The 27,241-nt window shown below is 35.9% G+C and overlaps 1 protein-coding gene across 5 annotated transcripts in view; it reads left to right on the top strand.

The window, feature by feature from the left end:
- LOC113404449 (uncharacterized) overlaps positions 1-27,241 on the top strand; it is a 69,366-nt gene that overhangs the window by 15,424 nt on the left and 26,701 nt on the right. For 4 of the 5 annotated variants that reach the window (XM_064215013.1, XM_064215015.1, XM_026645342.2 and 1 more), the window contains exons 2-3: positions 6,509-6,588; positions 7,112-7,552. In XM_064215013.1, coding sequence (XP_064071083.1) covers positions 7,407-7,552 — 146 coding nt within the window. In that variant the 5' untranslated portion in view covers positions 6,509-6,588; positions 7,112-7,406. The remainder of the gene's footprint in view (positions 1-6,508; positions 6,589-7,111; positions 7,553-27,241) is intronic. The other variant, XM_064215014.1, reaches the window with a different exon arrangement.

Here is a 27,241-nt window from a genome sequence, read left to right on the forward strand (position 1 = left end):
TTCTTTATTAAAATGTTTCTCGCACGAGTGCAAGTCGATTTTTTTGTCGCCTAAGCAATAATAATTTTCGGTCATCAACCGGCGGTGGCTTGATGGTCACTCTCAGGGCTGCCAGTTGCAAATAAATGTTTGATTAATTTACACGAGCACAAGAATAAAATTAAATGGTTTTATTTAAAACTAGCTGAACCGTACATCTTCGTTTGTGACGGACACGTAGCCTGTGCCCGTCCTTGGTCCTGGTTTAAGCTTGTTTCATACAAAATGTCACTAAAATCTATTTAGTTGTTCAGCCGTGAAAGCGTAACAGATAGAGTTACTTTCGCATGTAACCGTTAGTACAGATATTCATATCTACGGTTACAAATAGAATGTCTAAATCATAAGTTCTAATCCTATTTCTTCTTGTACTTGAGATAGACGACAACCCTACTCTGTACGTAATACGCTTCGGGGATTTTTTAAGTGTCTTACCGAACCTCAGTCGAGATGATTTACGCTTCAAAGCCTTATCAGAAGCGATTAATTCCTCGTGTTTTTCTGCAAAGCAAATATCGTCGGAGCGACCGAAGTCAATTGAACACTATTTTGTGTTCCACGAACAGTGTTTTAAAATAGTAATGACATCAGCCGTAATTTACTATAAACTATTTTGGAATTGAAGTATCTTATTCAAGGAGCATTTGTATGTGGAAGATTGTTTCGAGAATACAATTCAATTGAATGTCACATCATATCTTACACAATTTGATACATTTCACGTCGCTCAATAAAGTCGGTATGGAACGAGGGACGGGACAGTATTCAAACGGTTCACACCGGAGCTTATATAATAACGCGGGAAGGCAGGCGTCCTCCCTTCGTGCTGCTCCCTTCGTGTCACTGCCCCTTTTATCACTACCTACTCATGTTTCGAAAAACCTCATTTATATATTCATAATTATATATTTTTAATTTTTAACGTTAAGATTAAGCATAATTCGTATTTTTATTGATATTGTATATCTAATATTACATTAAATGTATTTATATTTGTACGAAGATTTCTTACTGTATCAAAAATCAAAATAAAAATACTCTTTATTGTACACCAGTAAACATAAAGTTGAATCACATTTAAGAAGACGCACAAGAGGCGGCCTTGTATTTAAAATAAAATAATGTACAGTACCTGGTAGCTACATCGTACATACACAAGCATACATATATGTATGTATCTCGTTAGATATAAATTATATATAAAATTAAACTAAAATTATCTCGAAACAAATACAACGTTAAAGTGCAAGATAGTATTGTTTCACGATAGTTTTAAATGAAGCAAGTATATGTGCTATACAATCAAAACAGGAATACGGTTGGGGTGTAATGTATGAGCGGTTCATGCGTGCGCGCAGCCGGTGTCGCTAGAGCGAGATCGATCGGCCTCGTATGCTCCGCTGGCGATGACTGTTGCGTCACGGCAGCTAGCGCTGAAATATCGCTTAGCCCATTTTAAGCGATTACTTGTTACGCTTATAAAGTGATTTATTAGCTTTTTTTGCTTTACATATGTAAATATGGTATGGGTAATATTTTTTGTGTAGAAATATTCATATCGGACCTACCTAACTATACTGTAATGTTTCTGTTTAGTAACAGTGGTTTTCAAGTAACACTTGTTTATACTTTTCGTGTTAATGAAGTAAATACTATAAAAAGTCGAGGAAAAGTAGGTCTAGGTGCAGACTTATATAAGCGCCGTGGAAATACTGCTGGAATAATAATTATAAAAACTCAATCAGCTGCTTAAGCAATTAAGTTCGCATCAGAATAAACTGTTTGGAGCCAATAGAAAAGTAAAGATCGTAAAGATTATCAACAAGACTGATTCAATTGTGAATTATTAATTTTGGTAATATTATTTTTGCACCTGTTGCGGTGAACTTAATGATATTGACGATTACAAGTCATGATTATAAGAGACGATCCCCGTTCTCCCACGATACTATTCGTTTGCACGTTTGGATTTAACTAACGCTTTATTTTGACAAAAATACACTTTCAAAACACCTTACCATTATCAGTAGCTGGGCAAATGATTCGACAGCTGATACATTAACTGCGATTTGCTAATAATAGCTCTGCTATATTGTGCACTGCAAACCGTTCTTGATATTTTGATTTATGATACAACACTATTTTACTTAACTACTTATATCGTCGACGGTCAAAATGCCAATTGCAAATTTGCAATTTTTTTTCACGAATCCATAATAAATATTTATTATTATAAAGTTCTTGACCAATAATATCACGTCAATTCTATGTCCAATGCTGTTTTCATTTATCCTGTGGTTGAAATAGGCTGTAGCGAGAACCGTATATGGACCCCGTCTAGGTCTTGTACACTTGACCACCCAAGATGGCAATGGAGAGGAAGCCGCAAAAGATAATATTCAATAGGGGTGTAGTTAGAACGTGAATGTAAATAAGATTCACACAGACAAGAGCCACACAACGTTACGACAATTTACCCAACAGAATCGCAATATTCGTAACGAAGCGTCACTGGTATTTCCGCGTTCACGCACAATTTTGTATGAATAAACACTGGATACATAAAGGGAATATCAAAAAGATACGAAATAAAAGCAATCAAAAATTCTACTTTCAATAATTGCGAATAAATAGCGTGAATTGGTGTATTAAATATATCAAGCAATCCCAGCAATGCTCAAAAACGTTCATTCTTCGCTTACAATAGTTTTATTTCTTGACAGTCGACGCGGTGGCTCGTAACACTGAACTTGACCATTTCATCATATAAAATAAAGGCTCTATTTTAAAGAAATTTAAATTGGCTGGTTATTTTTTCGATTTATATATTTCTGACTCTATATATTACATTTTGTATGTGTAATAAATGGTTCAATACACCGTTTTATTCAGTTTTTTAACCTAAAATTTACAAACCAACGTTTTTCAAAAATTTCATTTTGTCATTCATGTCATTTAATATAATCGCAATGTTTTTATCTACTCGCATTGTTAGGCGCGTGTCAAGTATGTGTTTGCGTTGCATATGTTCGTCTGTTTATCCGTTTATCGTTACTATGGCGCCTAGCGGCACCACCAGCCACGATAACAAGCTGTGACTCACGGTAATAATTACATTTACCTAGTATTGTTTTAAATGCTTCATTTATCTGTTAAAAAATATATACATAATTTGCACGTACAAGACTGACTGGCAAATTGACCATGGATATACGGTGGTAAGAGGAGTCCATATCCCCCTGATGCACTGCTAATGTCCCTTGAGCTTATCATACACCAGGACACTCATGTACCAAACCGGAATAGCGAAATAAACTAATGCTGGTTGAGTTTAAGCTATACATTGCTATTATAGATATAAACCACTTACTCGGTACTCTTGCGCTAAAAGATCAGTTTTAAAAGAATACATTATATAAAACTTGATTCGTGGAACAATCCCTTAGTTACAGATGTGCGGCTCGACTAGGTCCCATGATTGGTGGAGTGTTAGTAATGTGACCGTTGGCCTTTGCCTGGACCCTTACAATATCGCCGTGCAGACGGCGGCGATGACTACGCACCATAAGGTCGTCTATTATCCGTCGACCTTCCTGCTATAAATGAAAATAACGCTAGTTAATATTCCACTTCATTTTATTTATAACTAACCAATCATGGTGCTAGATGTAGCTACTAGCCAACTTTTGTCTAACGTAGTGTCTAAACGTTAAGGTTGTCAAATTACTTTTTAATATAAAATCCTTTATTCAATATAGAAACATTATACTTACATATTTATAGGCGAGTCTAAAAAGTAGAAATGATATTTCTCGATCTGAACAAAAACGACGAAAGTAACTCAGCGGAGTACGTTTTCGTCTTTTAATTTTGTGATTGTTTACAAATTTCGTTGTACTAAAGAGTTATTAGCAATATTGTTCACAAACATTCTGACCGTTATACCTTACGCGACGACGAATTGTAGGAAATAGTGAGATTGTAAATAAGAAGTTGAAATTTAAACGTTCCTGAAACTTAGTTAAATGGAAAAGTTAAACATTATTTTGTAAGGACGATCTCATAGCAGTTCTGTTCGATAATATCCTTAACTTCCAAGTTGACGCCGAAACAGCCTCGCAGTTGGCGCTGCGCCAATATTCACGAGGAATCGGATAAAATATTTGGAATATTTACTTGTTTATATCAGGCGATCTGTGACTGCGATTTTGTTAGCAGTGTACTTCGGACACGGAGTTAAATGTTTTTGTGATGTATGTACGGAAAGTAACCCCGTGAATTTCCCAAGCTGAGCAAATGCTGCTTCTGTTAAAGAGCTTATATCGTACGCTGCTTAATTCTGGGTAGGCTTCAGCGAATTTAGCTGATTTTCCCGTGATGTCCTCTACTATCGAGCACGAGTAGTATGTTATTGTAAAAAATATTTTTTAATATTTTTTTTGTGTCTATGCTGTTCACCGTTAAGTAGTTCCTTCATCTAAAGCCAATCTTTTCTCTATTTTCTTGATTAAATAAAAAAAAAAATCACTTACAAAATTTTTGCGTAACATTTGGAACCTTAATTGTGTAAAATATTTTGCCTGTATTAGAGGTCTAATCTGCGTCTAAGAATGAAATCTCGCTGACAGTAAAAATCTAAACTGAACCAAGGTGCAAATTTACATCTCCGTATTAAGTATTCCAATTCAGTTTGCAAGGATCGACCTAAACAAACTAACGCTCAAACATTGCAAGTCAAATAAGAGCTTGTAAAAACATATTAGGCACATGAAACTTATTAGTATATGTCTTCACTTGAACCCCTGGTCATATATAAGACTTACGGATTATATCACCATTTTGTCTCTGTACTGGCAGAAATGCTAAAGACATGTATTTAGGTTACTGGAATATAATTGATGGTCACCGATTTTACAATGATTAGTTGACTTACAATTTTATTATGTATGTATGTGATATATATTATATATGATATGATATGGGTGATAATTTATGAAACAGTGGACGCACGGCATCAAACATTATTTGTCTTTAATGTTAACGAAGCGAAAGTCGCACAAAGGTAGTTGTATTTTGGTATTGGTTCACATATAGTATAACGTACAGAGAATGTATTATTTTTCACCACATAATATTAATGACCGCGTTATCCTACAATTGCATTTGACGAACGAACCACTAAAGACAGTGATACTTATTTAGCTTCTATTCTATAACCGTAAGTAATCATGATCGATTCGAAATATTTATCTTAAGCTTTTTATTTACAGTCGTTAAAAACAAATATGATATTATTTCATACAGTGCCAATGTCTGAGAGCGGTTGTAACCGATTAGAGTTTCGTGTCGCATCCGTCTACCTATTTTATTAAAAACACCTGTAATTACGGTCACCTTGACTCATTATAATTTCATTTAAACAATTTTAACTCAAAATAAAACCACGAAGTCGGAGAATACCAACGCGATATACGCAAAAAAATTGTTATAATTTTTTCTTTACCAGTTCATTGGTAAAATAGGCAATGTTGGAACACATAACTTCTAATTTAACACGAGCCGTATGGTGCAAACTCTTGTCTATTCGTTTTATACTAGGTACTTGAAATTTTGTTGTGGCGAGCGTCCAAAAAAACAAATGTTCTGCTTTGATGGAGAGGAAAATTAAAGACAATGATTACTTAAAAAGCATTTTTGACATTTAACAACAAAAAAATTATTGTGTCCTTCAACAGCATCGTAACTGAATTCGATTCTAAGTAATTTATTTAACATTTAAAGTTCTTGAAAAATAAAACTAGTCGTTGACGTACCTACGCACCTTTATGATGCAATTCTCGCTTTCCTCTATAAAGTTTCGTAAATATATTGCACTCGTAATATAAAATACTTGTATTAATTTTTTCTAAAGTATTAAACTAGCTTAAAGGTTGTTGCTAAATTATAGTCTTTTCTTGCTTTTTTGTCTTTAATCTTAAAAATAATTATAAAATGTATCTTATATATTGCGTAATTTAAAATTAAGACATTCGATCGCTCGAGGTAATCAGAAGCGACTAAGAGACTCTCCTGGGGGATGGTCTTGCGTCCGTGTCGTTGTTTATTCGACGGCACCTCGCCATACTGAATGATATATAGTATGAATGTATCGCAAGCCAGACCTCGCGTTAGGCCACCTGTAACGAGCCGCTGCTGCGCTTGTGCAAGCGGGAGCACGCGAAGGTCGCTCTCAATGATATAATGGGTACGTTACAGCAGATTGTACTCTCGAAATGCAACGCCTCAAACATTAATTGCATCCTCTAGCTAGCCTTGTTTCTCTATATTATGCAAATCAAGACGAAGTTACCTATAAGGCTACGATTATTAACTCATGTTATTTAAATAAGCGTTGTTGTAATATCAGCTTTAATGCTAGATAATAATAGTTGTAATTTACATACGATAGCTTGATGTATGTTTGTTTCAGATTATGAAAGATTCGGTTTGATGCTGTGCATTACACCTGGCGAAATAATTCCTCGCAGTCTTCCATTTGCGGTTTTGAAAGTACGTAGTCGTTTAATTGTTTTCACTCTAAACGTGTGCCAGTGGGCTGTGGGCGAAGTTATAGTTGTGAAATAACAATGAATATAAGTTTTTCTCAAATAAACAGAGTATAGCGTCATAAGATCAATGATAACAGGCTGCGATAATACGTGATTAAATTAGTCCGCGTCCTTGATAATGATAAGCTATCTTAACGCATTCGATTACTGGCCGTTTTAATCTTTATCTTTATAAAACTACTTCCTTGGGAAACGCAACAGCTAATATTATGTACATAAGTAAGTTTGCTAAGCTGCACTCACGATACTTTGATCTATTGAACCGTTGTACGAGCACAAGCGCTTCTACTTTCTGAATTATCATGGTATGAAATACAACTTTATTAATATTTATTTGTTCTTGTAATTGTATCCATCAATATGTTTAATATTCTAAAGTTTTAATAACACGAAAGTGTTGAAACGTTAACAACAGGAACAATTAAAATTATCTTAATGTATACGAGCATCAATTTTGTTTTCAGGCTAACGACATCAGCCGATATGCGACTGATCCACGGCTCTAATCGGCACCGCAGACAAGTCAACGTTGATGCCAAATTAATTGCTCCACCACTTTATTTATCTACGTAGACAGTAGTTTAGTTTTTTTAAAGTTCATTTACACGTGCGTTGTGATTATAACACACATGTGAAGTGAAGTGCAAGTGCTCGTGTTAACCGCCGCGTACCGGTTCTATCTAGTTAGTGTACTACGAGTCCGGTTGAATCCGGTTACGCCCGGTGAGGCCGGCGTCCGGGCCCGATGTTGGCGGAGTCATGGCGTTCATGACGAAGAAGAAGCGATACAAGTTCGAGGTGCAGTGCTGCCTCGAGGAGCTCACCGAGGTGCCCTTCGTGTCCGCTGTCCTCTTCGCGAAGGTGCGGCTGCTCGACGGCGGCAACTTTCAGGATCATTCTAGCAGGTAAATAAAAAAATATTTACGTGTTAAAAAATTAAACCTGATTTAAGATTATTCATAATAATATTGATTATTTTATGTATCATGTATAAACATGAGAAGTAAAGAAGATCTTATAATATCTGGTTCCCGTCTCCGCTAATTCAATTCATCCTTCATTCGACAATTCTTTCTTTATAAAAATTCTTAAATACTTTATCTTTGACAATTAATAAATTTCGATCGCATGCTAACATAAGAAAAGTGTTCGTCAATAAGGCGAATTAGGTACTCGATAGAGGCTGTAGACGATAAGAAAGTGTGGAGTTAGGATCTCTATGCGGTATTAGTAATAATGAAATTATTTGCATAATAATCTATGCAACTGTTGGAAAAGTGTAATTACTAAATTTCTTGACGGTTTTTCTCGGTAGAATTTACATTAATCCGTGGTACCTTTAAATTATATTCAATTGAAAGCTACCACAGTTAAAGACCCGCAAGAGTCTCCTAGAATAAAGTAGGTATATTTTGATTCGATTTATAAAATACCAAATCTAATTATTATTCATTTTAACTGTTTTTCTTCCATGTTTCTTGGTTATTTTTTTAAATAATCCGTTATCGTAATGAGAATCGTGCACCGGGACGTTATCGGAGCTTAGTGTCGCCTACGCTGTAGCAATCCACTCTACATAAATCACATAAGCTCACAGGGAGAAAATACAATGAGCTTCGGGCGATGCGCACTCGAATAAATACTTAACATAAAACCTTTTCTTATGTTCCTCGAGAAATTTACACATATATCTAGCCCATATTACCAACGTAATGAATTATCTAAAGAGACTTATATCAACTTTTCGGAAAATTGTTTTGGATTAAACTTATTTCATAATATAAAACTAAGTAATGTAACTCATAGATATTGTATCGCGCATGAAGTCCGCCTATGACGCAACTAATATCGACATAAATGAACCATAAACCATGTCGTGGTACAGTACGACCGAGGGACAGGTCCCGCCACGCCCTCTTGCGCAACTCTTCCTCGACCACCTCCCCTCCGGGGAATGTTGCTATCGCTCGCCCCTAATTGACGTGATCATTTTATAATTGTTTCCTACATTGAGGAAATTGAAAGTTGATGGAAACTCTCCAACCAGCCGATGACAAATAATTCCGTCAATTATAATGGCACTTAAAGGAAAATTACGCTTACATTTATCTTGTGGCTTTCGAAATTTTCGCATCTTAACAAAATAAATTACTCTTTTTTTGTCCATGCTTTTGAACGTGTTTTATTTTTGGTACAAGAAAATGAACGATTGGATACCAAATGGTTTTCAATTAATTTGAAATAGCTCGAATTAAATAAAACTCTGTTGCAAGTAAAACGCCAGCTGCAGAGATTTTATTGCTGAGTCAAGAGGGTCGTCAATCAAAGCGGCCGCCTTGTTGCCTGTCGTACACACATGCAGTATTGTAAAGTGATTATACCGAATCCACTCAGTGACGATGAATTAACCATCAATTAGCTTCAGTAGCATTATACCAAACCTGCGTCATTCGATATAAATGTGCCATCTCACATAACATGTACTTTTGGTAAACATTTATTTTAGTAGCCGCCTTTAAATGTCCGTTATATATATAATTTATATATATATTGATGTTGGCAAAATTTCATCTGCAATATGTAATTTTCCTAGTGAAGTTTTTCTTTTCTTCATCGACGGAGGTGAAAAATACAGATTTCAATTTGCGTTCTTTGGTTAAAATCTATATAATTTACCCAGCGACCTATCACGGCTTTTTAAAGGATGTTTGAACATGTTAAAGCATTAAGCTTTGCACTCATTTATGTAAACATAGACAGGTACAATAAAACACGACTCACTCGAGTTAGCACCGCAAACGTACCCGTTTTAAAGAGCTATAGAGATAATTTCTCTTAAAAGTGTTAATTATCACTACTAGTATTTCTACAAAGATCTTAAACAAAGGCGGATCGATTGGTTCGTCAGAAAACATAACAGTTTCATTTGAGCCAATTAAAAATAATTCAATGAATGTCGTTCGTTTGATCAGTTGCCAAGAGGAACTCGCTGATATAATATATCAGCGGATAGAATTTCAGAACTGTCGATACGACACCGAGTTCCGATCACCGGAAATATTCTCGTTATCCAATCGTCGGCTAGTCTAGATGAAATATACTTCTAGTCTAGTATCCTGTCCATTGTTGAGTATCGATTACATCGACAGATTATTTTAAACATTTAGATAAGAATACTTTCAACTTTTCTATTCCTTGCAAAAATACACGTTCCTGGATAGTAATTTGTATTTACAAAAGATGATTAAAATCTTGGTCGAATGTATTTTTATATATATATATATATCTAAATACATATATGTCATGCTAAGTAATGTATCGTATGATTCATTACGCTTTCGGTTTGTTGTCTAAACAAAAGCGAGATTGCTCTCGTATCGTTCCTAAATCACGAAACGAAAATAGAATATCAATTTTCGACATTGCTTTGTCTGATCTTTGTTCCTTACATTCTTCGGTGTTTTTGAAAAGGCGGATCTCGGAAAATGTATTCAAATAACCTTAGCATGTAGAAAGGTTAGGGTTAGAAATATGACCTCCCTCCGCGCATGGAATTGGGATGTGGGTAGTTAGCGAGACCCCTCGGGATGCATAGGAATGCGGAGGCGTCCGGCGCGCGGCTCCGAACCGTCTCGTAATTGAGGATTAGATCCGATGCAGTCGACGGCCGGCTTCTATTGCAATTGACTTGCAAACACTGACAGAGAAATCTGCATCGCCTTAATTATTATTTGAATATATTTAACAATATTGCGTGGGTAACTATTGTCTGCTTAAATATTGGTATGTAGGGGTATGTATTGTGATTTATAATAAAAGGGTTTTTTATAGCACGTTTAATGTTTTGCCAGTCTATTAAAGTTAAAATATAAAACCGTTTAATTATAACAATATCGACAGAGTTTAAATATTACTTTAACAGCGAGTTGCAATTTCACACACCGCTAAGTAGATACAAAGGCGCGAGCGGTTGCGGCGCGTCATGAATTGTAGCATTTAAATTTTTGCTTCTTTTGCTCCAGTTCACCGATATCTGACACATTTCATTTAACGAGAGGGAATCAGTTTATAACTTACTACGCTCTCGAGATTTCCATTCAATTTACATTTTTATAGGTATTATATTTTATTAAATGTATATGCACCTCCACTTTCTGGTGGAACTATACTTTTTACTTACATCTAAAAGTTTTAGCATATTTCATTCGGCATATTGTTTGAATGATGTCCAAGAAACTATTCGTTTGTCTTTCCCCGAGACGCAATTCAAAATCGTCTCTATAATTAACGAAAATGAACGAGTTTAAGGGCTCGTACTCGTAACTCTAAATCGGCCTCAAATCGGCATCACTTATGACCGTTTTAAATTATCGTAATCAAATTTGTTAGTTTCTCGTCAACGCGTTAACAAATCTGATGACATTAAATTGATTTGTCAAATAATTTATTGTTTACATTGTTAGAAACGAGTAAATACTTGTTTGTTGGCGAAATAGTTTCATTCAATTATTAAACGATATTGAGTTCAGATAAGATGAGTTTCAGAGTGAAACATTTGTGTACAAACATTCCTGCAATAAAGTTTTAATAATAGCAATAAAGTATTAAATTAATTATATGATATTCTTGTTGTATGTCAATACGTCGTAATTTTGATTCAAATATTATATCGATCAATAGTTATCAGTTGTGCGGGTTACATTTAATTATATTTGTCGTCAAAATCGTGCACCGCAAAGTAAAGCTAAGTTCATTATCAAATAGTTATTATAATATTGTTAAATTGAATAATGAAGTTGGTCTAAGCGAGATATGAATTCGCTATCAGAGGTACCAAGGCCCGAGCCATGGCTGGTAGCCAGACCTCGTCTATTTTAACGTGCCCATATCGCTTCCGTGTAACTATCTCGTGCCTCAAGCCTTGTTATTTTTTAATGACGGCTCGATGATAACCTAATGGCCTGATTAGATAAGTCGATGCATTTTTAACATGTTTTAGGGAGACGATTCAGTTTTATGTACCAAAGTTAATGGTCTTATATTATCGACAAACATTTATCATGTTTCGTGTGTACATATATTTTAGTATGTAAAGAATCGATGATGAATTCGTTTTTTTATGTAAATTGTATTCATATAAATAAAGATAATATATCAATATGATATCTTCGTTTATTATCCGCAGTGTTATCAGCGAGCGCCTGATTAGTCGCAGGGTCAATGGCTCGCAGTCTGTGTTGGCGACTAATAACTAATTAACTGGGTTAACGTTCTAGCTGGTTACAATGTGTCTGAGAGATTACCTTCACCTCTACTTTACGAAGGAAACCGAGATCTTTTAATCCTTTATTAAACATAACATTAATAATATATTTCGTCCGTTGTAATATTATTCAAGTGAAATATACGTAGCCTTATAAAAGTTAATTATTAAATTTCAGTTTTTCTCCAAACTTACTAGCAATGTATACACCCAAAGGCTCGCGTTGTCTTCGCCCCGTCGCGATCAATCTTTAGTCTTTATCCGTTCTCTTCTTCATTTATGTCATTTAATAATTTGATTATATTGTCATTTACGATGACTCCAATTACTAACCGAAGACCAGTTTTTTTTTTTTAAATAATTCAAATGTGACTCGAACCGTTTTCCAACGAATTGCATGTCAATAATTCATCCGCGATTCAATTACTTTCATATTTCTTCCTGGAGTTATTGAAGTGTCTGTCGTTCGTAAATCTATTCGCCACTTGCAGTTTTAATAGTTTAGCTGCATTAAAAATGCGTGGACTGGTAGCGATGGTACCACGACTGGTAGCACCTGATTCCTCATGCGTTCGTAACGTCACGAAAGCTTGCGGAGCAGATTCAATTATGAATTGGAAATGTTTGGTTCTAGTTTATGGTTGTACATCCGTTTTATTTGCTCCTCAATTATTAAAACTTCTTCAGTATAATCTTCTATATTATGAGTTTTCGTAATAATGCTTCTTTTTCACACTACTAAGTTTCATCCATACGTTGTCGATTAAACGGTTTGACAGCTAGTTTTTGGTGAGAGTCGCCAAAATTTGGAACGACCTGCCTGGGTCTATTTTTCCTGATGAGTTGAACTCTGGAGCCTTTAAGAGTAGAGTGAACAGGTTTCTTTTGGATGGGCGTGTACCACCTTCGTCTTCATCTACACTTTCCATCAGGTGAGATGGAAGACAATGGCCTATTCCATTACAACTATAAAAAATAAAAAATAAACTTTCACGACTGTTTTCTACTCGGTAGAAGTAAAAACTCAGAACCTGTAATCGGACTCTGTTTACTGGGGCGTAATAATGCCGCTCCATGTCACAATCTTTGATTTCTACTCCGTAAACTCACTATGTTTTCTCTTTCGATCTGTTATTTTTGTATGATACAATATCCTTTCTTATTTTTTTAGGGCACAAATTAAAACTGCTACTATAAGAATGAATAATGTTTCATGAAATTTCAAGACTTGCCTCAAGCGAGTTATGGAGATGATCTCCAAACAGGAGTTCAGTATTTTCGTTCGAGATAAGACAAATTGCATATTCTCAAAGCTCATTAATTCAAGCATCATCACGCAAGCCGAGCCATTAATGCATTAATTATGATCTATTAAGAGATTAGGTAAGAAGCGGATGTTTTCTCGTGAAAGTGAATGCAGCCATCGCTTTTGTCGCGTTTGCTTATGTGTTTCTTATCACGAAAACGTATGGCTGAGTGTGAGCAACTTTCTTTTTTATATTAATTAACTTTACTATTCTTATCAGTCTACAGAATGCGTCGCGTGATGGGGCCGTTGAAATTCGTACAAATTTAAGTTATATATTTATATTTTCGTTTCACAATATCAATCTTAGTTTTTCGATTAGACAAACGTTAAATTGAATATACGGACCTCAACCGGTCATACGACATTCCGCTTTAGACATTTGGAACTGGATACTTTCTGGAGTGTTCGAGGTAGAGGATTGTCACACGACAGTGGGTGGCTGGCTCGACCTATCGGTGATGCGTGAAGCCAGCTGGTTCCGCGCGATGCTCCACATGTGCGCATGCGCAATTGTCCGTAATCCGATAGCTGGGAACTGGCGCGACGGGACGGGTGCGCGTGACTGTCGTCTGGTTGTGCGTTTTTGGGTTACGTGTGATCGATCGCGACCGTTATTTAATGTTCATGACATATGTGGAGTTATAGATAATGGATCACATTTTAAATGTAATGACCGATCTAGGATTCGCACATTATAATTAGTTATATATTGTATTATTAATGGAAGTATTTATTAACATTGTTATCGCTATTAACTTATTGCACGTGGCACGTAGGCACGTGCGGAATTTTTGCATTCTTCAAATATTGCGATATTTACATAAAAAAAATTCTATGATTATTTTTGTAGCTGTCAAATTGCAAAAAAATCAGATTGCGCGCAATATAAACAAGCTGTCGTTATCGACGCCGGCTGCCCGACGCGGGCGCCTGCGCAGCACCTGTCCACACTTAGCTTTGCACAGTGCGGAATTCGGGTTTATGTTTATCGCTGTTTGTTTAGAAGTTCTATATTTAAAACGTTCAGTTATTTTAGCAAAAACAACTACGCTTCCTCGTAAAGCTGCAAAGTGTATACCTGTAGATGTTGTTTGGGGTGATTGGTTAGTAAATGCTATATATTTTTCTTTCGAATGACAAATCTATCATGAGAGAAATAGACAATCAAAATATAACTAAACTCTCACTGAACACGTTTGTAAGTGAGGTTTTTAAGATGTATACTGTAGCAACTAATATAAAAAGAACGTGGCTTGATTTTTACGTAGTTATAATAATTTTCTGGGAAGGATATATGCATAACAAGTTATTTACATTATACATATGTATATCTTGGGTAGTACGGGTAAGTTGCATATAGCTGAAGCCACTGTTATATAATTACATAATGCATTTTTGCTTTTTTTAATACTTAACGTAAAACCCTTAAAAATTGTAGGTAAAACTAAAATAAATAAAATTTTCAGCAACAAGTTTCGTTCTTAAACGTGGAACGCTCGAGGGAAAATCAACAATTACAAGTTTGTACAGCTACGAGCTAAGTTTACATAGGGCTCGTCAGATTCATACGGAGCAGTAGGGAGGGAAGTTGTCGTAGCGCTCTGCAAATTTGTATTATTTTTATTGTATATCACAACACGTTGCATTTAAAAAGACTTACGAACATACTTACAAGTAATGTAAGATGTGACAATTAAGTTTCCCGAGTTAAATAAATTTATATACATTTTAATATATGTGTATCTAATTAACTTTGTGTTGCCAACCCTAAATTACCAACGCCTGCTCATAAAGGCTATCTGATATCTATGCACAATGCACATAGGTATTATATACAATTTAAAAATGTTCGTGTGACTTAACACTGGCATAAAATTAATTATCTGTAATTATTCCGTTAATCTGTATAACATTTTTCCATCAGTTTCGAAACTATCTTGTTAGAGTTAGATGGGATTAATTATTCGTTGCATTCAACTTCTTTGTGGTGACTATATATTTTTTTATGATATATTTGGCCACCACCGCCCATAGACATTTGCGCTGTAAGATTTTTTTACTACATATTCCTTACATCGCCAATGAGCCTCCAACCTTGGCCGTTGTGCCTGTAGTTACACTGGCTCACTTAAACTCTAAGGTGGAACACAATAATACTAATAATTGCTGTTTAGCGATATAATCAATTTTGAATGGGTACCTACCCAGATGGGCTTGCACAAAGTCCTACCCCCCACTGATATCTTAGTACAATACATAGGTCTTTTGTTAATGAATCTTACAAAGTTTTAATTAACGCATCATTTTATTTCATAGATGTTTGATAATTTAAGATGCTCGATATATTTCAGTTAAACGACAACGTGCTTTAAGCAAATATAAGAATGAAACGAAATCTAAGTCGTTGTTAAAACGTGACCCGCATGCAGGTGGGCGGTTTAAACCTGTATTTGTAATGTAGCTACGTGTATAAGCCGACCGAATAAACCCTCAAAAACATACTTTAAGGGATTATTATTATTCGAGCGTTATGTTACGACACACCTGAGAATCGTTGAAGTTAATTTATCGAGTATTATATTTGCGAACATAAATAATATAGGTTTGTTTGCCTTGTCCTTGTTATTTCACCCACCCTTCCAAGCGAAATGGGTGTATAAAGAGTTGTTGGATGTTTCTGACAGTAGCAGGTCAGGATTGGAAGTTGGCAGTGGATAGTGCTTACATTGTCGTGCTTCGGAAAGCACGCAAAGTTATTTTGGCCTGCGTCTGTACATTGTCTGGTCGTGTCGGGTCCTGCGCAGATGACCGATCTGAATAATAACGTTATTTCCGCTTATTATATTCAAATTCATAGTTAATTCTATTTCGCCTCCCTTAACATTTCTGAGAGCCGCATTGTCGTATAAAGTCTAAAGCTGGAGAAGAAAGTAAAGATGATCGTATATAAGTACGTAAACGATTTAGCTGGTTAATTTACATAAACAGAAACAAAACGAAGCGCAGCCTGCGAAGGTTATAAAACCGGTCGGCCGGTCCCGTGGTACAACGATCACGTAGAGCAAACGCAACGTGCTGCGGTAATGCCGCCGGTTAAACACGGGACGTTGACCGGTGCAGATGTTTTATTGTATTCTTAACGTAAACCTATTATGCACACTTTTCCGCTAGTTGACCATCGAGAGCGTTCATAGTAATATTCGAACTCGATTAGCTTCGCAATTACTTATAGGAAGGTTTTGGTTTTGGGGAAATTAAATTATGGCTTTTTCTTAATATGTGCCGAATCGGGATGGATGATAGGAAATTGCCAGTGTAGTGTAGTTATACTCCCCTACCGTTGGTCCTGCACCTGATTGTACTCCGTTCGCTTTAGATCTGCCGTCCCTTACGATCACCAGGGTAAGAAATTAGAGTGCGCCCGTGTGTGGACACACAGATTCACTATAATCTCTCCTGCGTATTTGAGGTGTCACCGCAGTTTAAATACGCAAGACGTACCCTGAACTTATTAAACGATTAAAGAGATGCAGTCCCATAAGATAGATACACGATATTAACACATGATGAACATATACGTTTGAAACATTGCATATTCGGAATGATTGTATATTACGACCAATTTATTTGGAATTGTGTCGGTTGTTTGCGACGTGTGTATCCACTTCGCAGGTGACTGCACAATGATCATCATCTCTGCCTTTACTTTTACATACCACGAGATTAGCTGTCGGCTAATTGTGCGGTGACCCCACTGTGCCGTAACCGCTGAATTTCATAATATTTAATGTAACGTATAACCACAGTCATTAAGCGCTCGTAAAAACTCGTTTAATTCCCGATTCATCATTATGGTTTATGGGCTACAGTTTAATTTATTTTATTTCTCTGAATGTTCAAATCAAATCAAAGTATACTTTACCCGCGTATGCTTTTAAGAGCACTTTTCAATTGTCCAGTAAAAATATTAACATTTAAATGTAGAGTAGATCTACCATCATCGGTGCGAAATGAAAATTCTACTGAGAAGAACTCGCAAGAAACATTTAATAATTATGACATGTTAGTTCTAATTGAAAATATCCTCTGCATCTATGATCCAAGATTCTACGGTATAGATTAGGCAAAGAGATCAAAATAGTTTAATAGAAATATTTGATAGAGTTCTCGTAATTTGTTGACAAAATTACTGAAAATAATTGTTCTTAAATAAATAGGTAATTTTGAAATGCAATTATAAATGTAGTCACAGATATGATATGAACTTTCTCATATTATACCATAAAGTGAATCAGCTTCGAAACAATGAACTAGGAAAAGATCTGATTATATATGTGTATGAACGAATATGTTCATATTAGCTCGTTCGAGAGATCCACGGAAACTTTTCTCATTACGATAAGTTTGGCCGACTTGTTTATCTGTTATGTGAAGTTTGACGGCTCATTTCTCAAACAGTAATTAGGGTTTACGAAGACTTTAATATCCAGAGCGATGTGTATATACATATGACGTATATTATATATATATTATTGTGAAATCTAAAACGTTAAAGCTTAACGTTTTCAAAATATAATCGAATACATTTGAAGAATCAAAGGAACGATACATTAATTACGCCAAGTCAAACAACTTCGCATTAGAGAGCAGCTAGATCAAAAGAAGTGTGATTTATCCGAACCCTGCGTCGTTTTATAAACATCCGTTGGACTTGTTCCCTTTTAAAATTAACGTTTCGCGTTTGTTTATATTTATGTTGATGTCATCGCTCCGATTGGTTCAATAAAAATATTTGTGACGGAAATATCGTTGTATTTATAAATAACTACCAATCGCTTGACATCGGTCATGTGGATTGACTTGGTGTCATTAACTTGGCAGGTATACGAAGCTTGGTTTTAAAATAATATACTTTTTTCGTTCTCCGTCGCTAACGTAAGAGTGTAATAAAAATTTAAATTGGAAATTGCGTTCGAGGTTATCTACCAATTAAACTAGGTGTTAAATAATGAGACTCGTGAAACAATACTTTTATTTGGCTGTAGCGATCGTTATATTTTTTATATGGTTAGATACTTATCTAAAAGAAAATGGATCCCTTGAGCCTCCAGAGTCTTGACCAAAAGTGGATGCACTTCAAGTAGTCATACAAAATACTATTTAGGAGTATTTAATATTTTACAGTACTATTAAAATAGCATATAATAATATATTATTAAAATAGCATTTAATACTAATAAAATAGCATATAATATAAGAAAATATAACATTATAAAATATTGACTGTCAACTCGCCTGCTTAGATTGAACGCTTTAATTAGGCATAATTTATGTGATGATTTTAATTGCTTTAATTATATCACTATTACGACGAATATGCAAATGAACTTTTACTCACAATAATAAACAACAGCGATAACAATTAACGCTAAAGGAAATCATTAAGTGCCGGTGGTACACGTGAAGACCGAATCAGAAAGGCAATCGCTTATTTATGTACTAAGTATATAGTTATGTACTAAGTCTTGCTCGCTTTTTCCTGTATATTTTTAATACGTATTTCCTGTTTGACGATCACCATTTGTTTCAAATTTGGTTAGAGTCATTTCCACCGTTCGAGTCTTATTGTGTAACAAACATCCAAACGCACCGATATTTTGCATTCCAGTTTATGGATTGTTCGGCATTTATGATACCGCGCCTGTATTCCGCGAATAAACAATGGTTTCCTTTGTTCTGTTCCGGTGTGATTCCGAGTCAGTGTACACATTATGGTGCCGCCACACCGCAGTTATTGTTTTGTTATATCATTGAATATTATATATCGTTATAACATACTATCATACGTTTGATTTTGTTACGATTCGTGGGTTGTTTTTTAACGCATCCATACTAATGAAAACGTAATATTTTACTACTATCGGTTTGAACTTTGCATCTAATTTTATGGCCGAGATGGGCCAGTGGTTAGAACCCATGCATCTTAACCGATGATTTCGGGTTCAAACCCAGGCAGGCACCATTGAATTTTCATGTGTTTAATTTGTGTTTATAATTCATCTCGTGCTCGGCGATAAAGGAAAACATCGTGAGGAAACCTGCATGTGTCTAATTTCAACGAAATTCTGCCACATGTGTATTCCACCAACCCGCATTGGAGCAGCGTGGTGGAATATATTCCAAACCTTCTCCTCGAAGGGAGGATTTATTTACTAATTAATGTTGAGTATTTTCAAGTGTTATGTGCCTCAAATCTCAACCTCGACTCGATATTATTTATGACCCAATAATAATTATAATAGAGCTCAAAGCTGGCGCGTGCGTTGTGCTTTGGAATAATAAGACACGGCTGCTTACCTTTGTACATTTCATAATTACGACAATTTTATTAAATTATATTAATTATTGAATAACATTTATGTAGACAATTAACAGATTTGTACGTTATAAATAATTGTATGAACAGTCGGTCAATTTTCCTGTCGATAGCTTGGAGGTCTGTTATGTGAACGAACCCTCGAGGCCCGGTTACCGCGGCACGTGCGGTTACGTGCGCTGACTTAAAATTTCGGTTTACAGTGTTGACATTGTCATAATAAAACCGATTGTAGGTTGAGGTTAAAATTTTAGCTTATATGAGATTATATCACGTAGGAACAGATGTTCGTAGTAAGTACGATAGAACATAGACAGACACTAGCCTAGTAAATGTGCATAGAATCGAATTGGATATCGTTGACTGTTTCATATTGAAACCCGTTAATTGAACTAATATTGGAAGTCGTCTGAATATAAAATTCTCCGAAAATCCTTTGTTTGAAGTTAAATTTTTTTGCGGTGAGATGCGAAGCGCGGTAGACGACGATCTTTCATCTTGCGAAGTTTTCTGTTTTTCAGCGTTTTGTTTTGTTCGCGGTCTGTTCTTGTATTGACCTACATTGTCAATAGGTACAGCCATCTTACTTGTCTCACTTTGAGAATAGTTTGCTTACAAATAAAACAAGTAAGCATTTATCCGGCCGATGAAACCATCGCAATGGCGATCGACAATACAATATCACTAATTGTATGATTAGTGGGAACTACTGTGTTTTCGAGTATAAAAATGTAACGGTGAATGTAGTTATTTTTAAATACTTACTATTAATAACCGCTGGATAATAGATTAACTGACTGTTAACAATCATTGACACAGTATGTATGAATTAAGAACGTGGAAACGCGCTGTTCCCTGCGGGCGGAACTCGGCGCATTCCCCGCTTGAATGGAGTGCGGAAATGGACGCGGGGGGGGGGCGGAGGGGAGGCGCTTTACGATGTTCAATGAATAGCGGCCCGCTATATAGGAACCTTATTCAATAAACATCCATACTGTTGGTCAGTTTTGTGACTTGAACTACATGTAGAATCTGATGTCGGAATAGGTCATGTGGAATGCGGAATGGTTGAAATTTTATCGTGCATAAATAAACATGAACGATATGTTAGACGTATGAATGTAAAGTGAAGATCCTCGCTGTGTTTATTGTATGTAAATCTATCGATAGAAATGATAACCTCGCATGGTGTTCCGTGCAAAGTTATATCTAAATATAATTTATTGGGGGAACATAAATCGACAAATGGTTAAATGTTAAATCATTAAAAAAAAACTTAATTGCCATGAATCCCAAAACGATTTCGATCACGGTTACCATTATCAAGGGGTACTAGCGACTAATTTGCAACTGTGCAGGACGTTAATATTTTAGCGCGCAGACACAAGTGCATTTTTATAATCCAAAGGGTCGAAAAATCCAAGCACAAAGAGTGCGAGCTCAAGACCAATTCCTTCACGGGCTTCGCGAGCAGGAAACTCTGGGCTCATTTGAACTCGAGACAAAGCAGTTAAAGAAATACGCTTAAGAAAGTATTGATGAAAAACTAGACTTAGAATGTTATATTCACATAAAGTACAAGAAATTGACTATAGGAAGCAGGAATTGTGAAGGTCACATAATTCGTCATCTTTGGTATTCACGATGAATAGAACTTTAATACGTTGTTTTGTTTCGTACTCCGTGTCTTGAATCATAAACGTTGCATACATTATCCAAATCTATTTTCAGTACCTACACCATAAAAAAAATCAGGGAAATCATCGGAAATGAATTATTTTCTTAGTGAAAAATATTAAATTAAAATAGACCAGGAGCAGTGGTCAATAAAAGTTGCGCTCTACAATGAGGATTTTCAGCCAAATCTACCAAGCTGTTCCCACTAAGCGTAGGAATACACAATTAACATTGTTAGTGTTTTTTCCGACTCATGCAGTTTCCATGTTTTCCATTAAAATTTAAACCAGAATAGAACTAAAAATAGTTCTAGAAATATAAATGGGTGGGTCTCTAGAGCTATCCATGCAAAAACCTTCTAATATGAAACATGAACCAGTATTTCAGTCTGCATCTAGAAAATTCGAGCCACGTGCTAAACACAACAGTTAATATAAAAATTCCTAGAACGAATAGGGTGTAGTGAGGAGCGACAGTTTCCTGACGTTAACCACGCATCTGCTGTTTATCTGGCCCACTTTAGCTCTACCGACGTCCGTCGCTTTTGCAATACTCCGATGGAATCTTGGAATTCGTTGGAATTGAGCTACTTCAACATCTACTGATCTTTTCTGGGTATTTATTTTGAAACGGTTAAAAGTTTTAAATAGTTTTGCATCTATTAAATGGTTCTTAATTTGTTAGACCTGCGATTGAATTTCGCAGAAGTAATCGTTTCATGTAAAACAAAAAAGAGTAAACATTAGGAATTATTTTAAAATGCATATATCTTTGATATGTATTTACAGTTTTTGTTTAAGATACAAATTTTAATCAGTTCTTTTATACCAAGTTCAATCGGAGGCATAACATAATTTGACAAAGTCACTTGTCATACACAAACAATTCACCTGTCGCGGAGTGCGAATAAGGTTTGGGCAAAATATTTTAAATATTTTAAATTCAGTCAGTGGATTTCGCCTTTTTTCTGATCACTAAAACTACTTACTCCGAACTAGATCCACCTGATTCTTGCTTCTGTTGTATCGATTCTGTTTTGTTTATGTGTTCGACGTACCGAAGATTGCCAGTTCAAACACGGGTTCGATTAATATTTCGATTCTTGTAATCATTTTAAGTTTATTTATCTTAACAGATAAATCTGAAGTCACCTACAGTTGATTCAACTTTATTCAAATATTACTACAATATTTAATTATAATATTACTTAAAATTGACTGTATCTCCTATTCAATAAAAAAAACAACGCTTGTAAATTGTATTTAGCTCGTGGCTTCATCTGATTAAACTTTGGTCATGGAATTTAATAGTATTTGATCAAACCCAAAACACCCGTAAATACGTGTGAGCTTAAACTTGTGTCGCCAAGTGTCGATAAAATAATGAACCTAGTGTCTTAAACATGTTGCGCGCCCAGTTAGTTAATTGCTTTCATAGCATCGATATTAATTATAACCGACCGGAAATAAAGAAGGATATCAAGTCAGTTGTTTCTTCAACTAGAACACCGTTATTTTATTTGATCATATTTTATGTTATAACTTTACTTGGCAAGAACATTTATTCTCCTATACATTCATTTAAAGCTGTATATTTTTAATATTACGTTTTAACTTATTACGGTTGAACGATAATCTTAGGAAATACCAGTCCGATTTGATTAATTCTTTCCGTTTGATAATCCATTGATCGAGGGCTTCTATATATAATCTTAAGGTTCATAGCTATGTAATTCGTGCAACCCTCGAGAACGGTGCAGTAACCGTAAATGTCCGGCAACTTGGCAAGTATTGACCGGTTAACTTAACTTACAACTTTGATTAAGGCTACCAATTACTGATTAGCTTATCAGTTCCTTTAGTACCGAATCCTTTTTTTTAATTTCTTCAGAATATATAATCCATACTGAAAGCGGTGTTACTGTGTGTGTGTGTTTTTTTTTAATTAGGCAAAAGTAATTAGCTCCTCCCAATGGCTTTACTTATCTGTGACTTAGGTATGTCTTCGTGTTTATATAAATACTGTGTGTAGGGCGGCAATTTATAGAGTGATTACTATCTAACCTATTCAATTAAGCGCCCCCCCCCCAAGTCCTGAAGGGAAAACGTCGTTTAATTAAATAAAACCTATTTACTAACATTTAATCTCTGATATCTCGATGTAGTTAGTATAAAAACCTACAGACTTTAGTCTTAGTTCTTAATGTTTGTTTAATCCGCCTTTTCTTTCTTTTTTGTGTGTAAAATAACCTTAACCTTACGACCTTACGACCTCCGTGGTAGAGTAGTGTGTACACCGGTTTTCATGGGTACGCCATTCCGAGGCACCGGGTTCGATTCCCGGCCGATTCGATGTAGAAAAGTTAATTAGAACAACATTCAACTTCTATGTTGTCTTGGGTCTGAGTGTTTGTGGTACCGTCGTACTTCTGATTTTCCATAACACAAGTGCTTTAGCTGCTTACATTGGGATCAGAGTAATGTATGTGATGTCCAATATTTATTTATTTATAAACATATGAACGTATACTTAAGTTTACTTCCTAAAGATGCAACATCGGCAACAAAAAGGGATTCCAATAACTTACTAGGTTATATTAGAGATACATGTGTATTTAATTAATCATTTAAGTCGAAGTCGTTCTTTTACCAGACTGTCTACGAGAGTTTGTAAAATAGTTCACAATAGACGCCGTGATAAAGTTATGAGAATTTACAAGCGTTTAATCTAGACGAGCCGCCTAACGCGGCCGCGAACTTAATTTAATATAATTAGTTATTAGGTTCTTATACAGTGAGGTCGACGCACGAGTCAACTAAGTCGTGACATTTGATGCATCTCGATGTGAATGACCACGGGCTGTTTTTACTTGCGACAATTGCTTACATGGCAATTATTTGCACTGCGAATATTTATAGACTGTTTCACGTGTAACGCTGCCAAGAATTTTGTCTGTGATTTTACTAACATCTGCTCAAATTTAAGTATTCTTCAATTATTATGTGTTTTAATACATAATGTATTGATCTTCACAATTATTAGGTTCATTATCGTTACTCTGCTTGTGTTAGCTCACAATTTACTTTTAAATTTAAAATACGTATTTCCTCTACAATATTTTTTAAATATAGAACACGGTATTAATGAAAAATCGAATTAAGACCATATTTATCATTATAGTGTTTGATGAACGAAGAATTAATCTTTAAATATCGTATTATATGTAATATTATTACTGGTTCTCGTAAATATACATATATTAGAGGGGTAAAGCAAGGCCGTTGGGCGCAGGGGTGGGTTAATTTCATCAAGATGTCGTCTGGCCGTCGACCGGCAGGGGTGCCGTTAAGCCGGTACGGTCGAGGCTAAATCGGAAGGCGGGTCATCAGAATTTAATTGACTATAAGTTTCTGCTCTCGTCCTCATATATTCGTTTAATAGAATAATAATTAGCTTTTTAAATAATTTGTTTATAAGTTTGAAAATGCCACACATGAATCATTTTACGCATGTTTAATATCATCAATATATCTGCCGAGGAGTTCGAATAACATTTAGCATAATAATTCGTTACAAGAGTTTAGTTAGTAGTTTAGTTTATTTTAATTTTATCAATATTTTTTTTATGTAATGCGTAGAATCTTTAATTCCCCTTTCCAATCTATATTTTATTAATTAAATGACTTTAACTTCACAAGTATGTAAGTATGTATGTGTGTGTGTAAATCGTGCAACTCAATTATATCAATATGTACAGCCTATTCCGGGAGAGAAGGAATGTTTACTTTTTGACTGAAATTTGCTAGAAGCTCAGCCATATTGTGCACTACTAATAGTCTTTATTTATAATACAACTCAATCACACCTCACTACTTATATCCGCTTTAATTTTACTTCCAAAGTTCGGATAACATGGTCGTCGACATTCAAAACGATATTACACGATATCACTAGCCGTGTCCGCGACTGCGCGCGCGTTTTAATTTACAAATAAAGTTATAGTCAGTTCGCAGGTTTTACTACAACTTATTGATTCTGTATTAGTCAGATTTTGTGATATTAAGTTGTTGGTCGCACCCGACGTGACGGCGCAGTGGTGGCAACACAGTGTTTGGACATTGCAGCGTGACTTTATTATTATATTATACATAAACCATAAATATAAGTAGCCAAAGTTACACCTTGTTACATAAGCTATCTGAAAGTGAAATTCCCGTCAAAATCGGTCCAGCCGTTCCAGAGATTAGCCAGAACAAACAGACAGACCGACCAAAATTGAAAAAAAATGATTTTTTGGTATATGAACCGTGTATACATACATATGCATTCAGTATATTAATCTTACAAACAGACACTTCAATTTAGTTACATGTTTGTATGTATTGATTATATTATATGTACATAGATAGATAATGTTAAGCTCTCACACAAAATTAGAGCGGCAATGCGATGTCAGATGTTGTTTTTTTTGGTTTTCTCCTCTTGCGGTTGGAATTGACTATTTATAGGCATATTTCGTAACAATAGGTACAATTTTGGTGCTGGTGACATACCAACCTAAGCATACTAAACTATATTTATAGTAATTTTGGTCAAAGGTTATATAAAGATTATACATACGGCTTAACTTAACAGATTCAATGGATTTATAACAAAACGTGGCCAAAACGTGAGTTAAACTCGTAGGAAGCCGTATGTATACAATCACTTACGTGTGAATTTTACTATAGATTTGTATTTTGACCGTGTCGTAGGTCATTTAAAATTATATCACTTAGTAACTTATATCAAGAAGCAATTAATAGTCGACATAAGCATTGAGTTACTAACGTTCTAGCAATAACACTGATTCTAGACTAGATCTAGATCAAACGTTTCAAAATAAAAGTAAACTAACAGCTTGTAAGAGCCTGCCCAGCCTTTTTTTTTTTTTTTTTGTTTAACGAGGAGGAAATGCATTTACGCATGCCGCCCGGTCGGGGGACCGGGACGGGTATGTGGGACTCAACCGGGGCCTAATGCCCCGTGCCAGGGCAGATGCCCTGTCCTACCCACTAAAACCATCCTCGGGTTTCCACCATGCCGCCGAGTGGTGAGGCAACGGGATCGCCAAGGGCATGCAACCGCGACCCCACCAGCGGCAGCCGCCGTAAGGCGGCTGAATATACATGGAAAGCGCGCCTAGTGCGCGCCTTCCCCCTCATCCTCCACGTGTGAATGTGACGAACTCCCCCGAGTCCGCCACTGGAGGCTGGGCGTCAACGAAGCTGACGCCCTGCGGCGGATAAGATGGTAGGCTCCGCCGCCGACCGCCGGTGTAAAACACCTGGGAGGCTCGAGTAGCGAGCCCTCCCACTCCCTCCTAGCCAACGAGGCCACTCACATGGTCCGCCCTGACGCCGATCAGGGACGTACCAGGAGCGGCCCCGCGGCTTCCCTCCCGCCAGTCTTAGCCGTGGCCGACGAGCAAGCTCAAGCCGGCCCCGTTGCCCAGGGTACGCCACGAGGAGGCGACTGACATGTACCCCAAGCCTGCCCAGCCTTGCTAGTCTAAGGCAACATCTTTTTTTTTTATTGAAAGATTTTGGACCGTATTCCACCTCGCCGTTCCAATTTGCCTTGGTAGATGCACATGTGGCCAATGCATGATCATTTCCTTCGTCGTCAACACGCAAAGGCCCAAATTCAGTGGTGCTTGCTGCTTTAAACTCGCAATCTTTGGTCAAGATTCACATGTTTTAAGCTAAAACTTATAGGGGTTTTAAATGATTATTTTTAACACAAAATGCTTTATATATTTATATGGTGGTCATACATGTTAGTGCGGTATATCTTGCTCCGCGGGGATTTCCCGATGATAGGTAATAAAGTTTAATCGAACACAGACCTAAAAAATAATTCGCTGGAAAATAACCGGATGTTTAAATACTGATATTTAATAACATGAAATGGGGTTAAGCAATTTCCCT

The sequence above is a fragment of the Vanessa tameamea genome, chromosome 5, assembly GCF_037043105.1.
Source record: "Vanessa tameamea isolate UH-Manoa-2023 chromosome 5, ilVanTame1 primary haplotype, whole genome shotgun sequence".
Lineage (NCBI taxonomy): Eukaryota > Metazoa > Arthropoda > Insecta > Lepidoptera > Nymphalidae > Vanessa > Vanessa tameamea.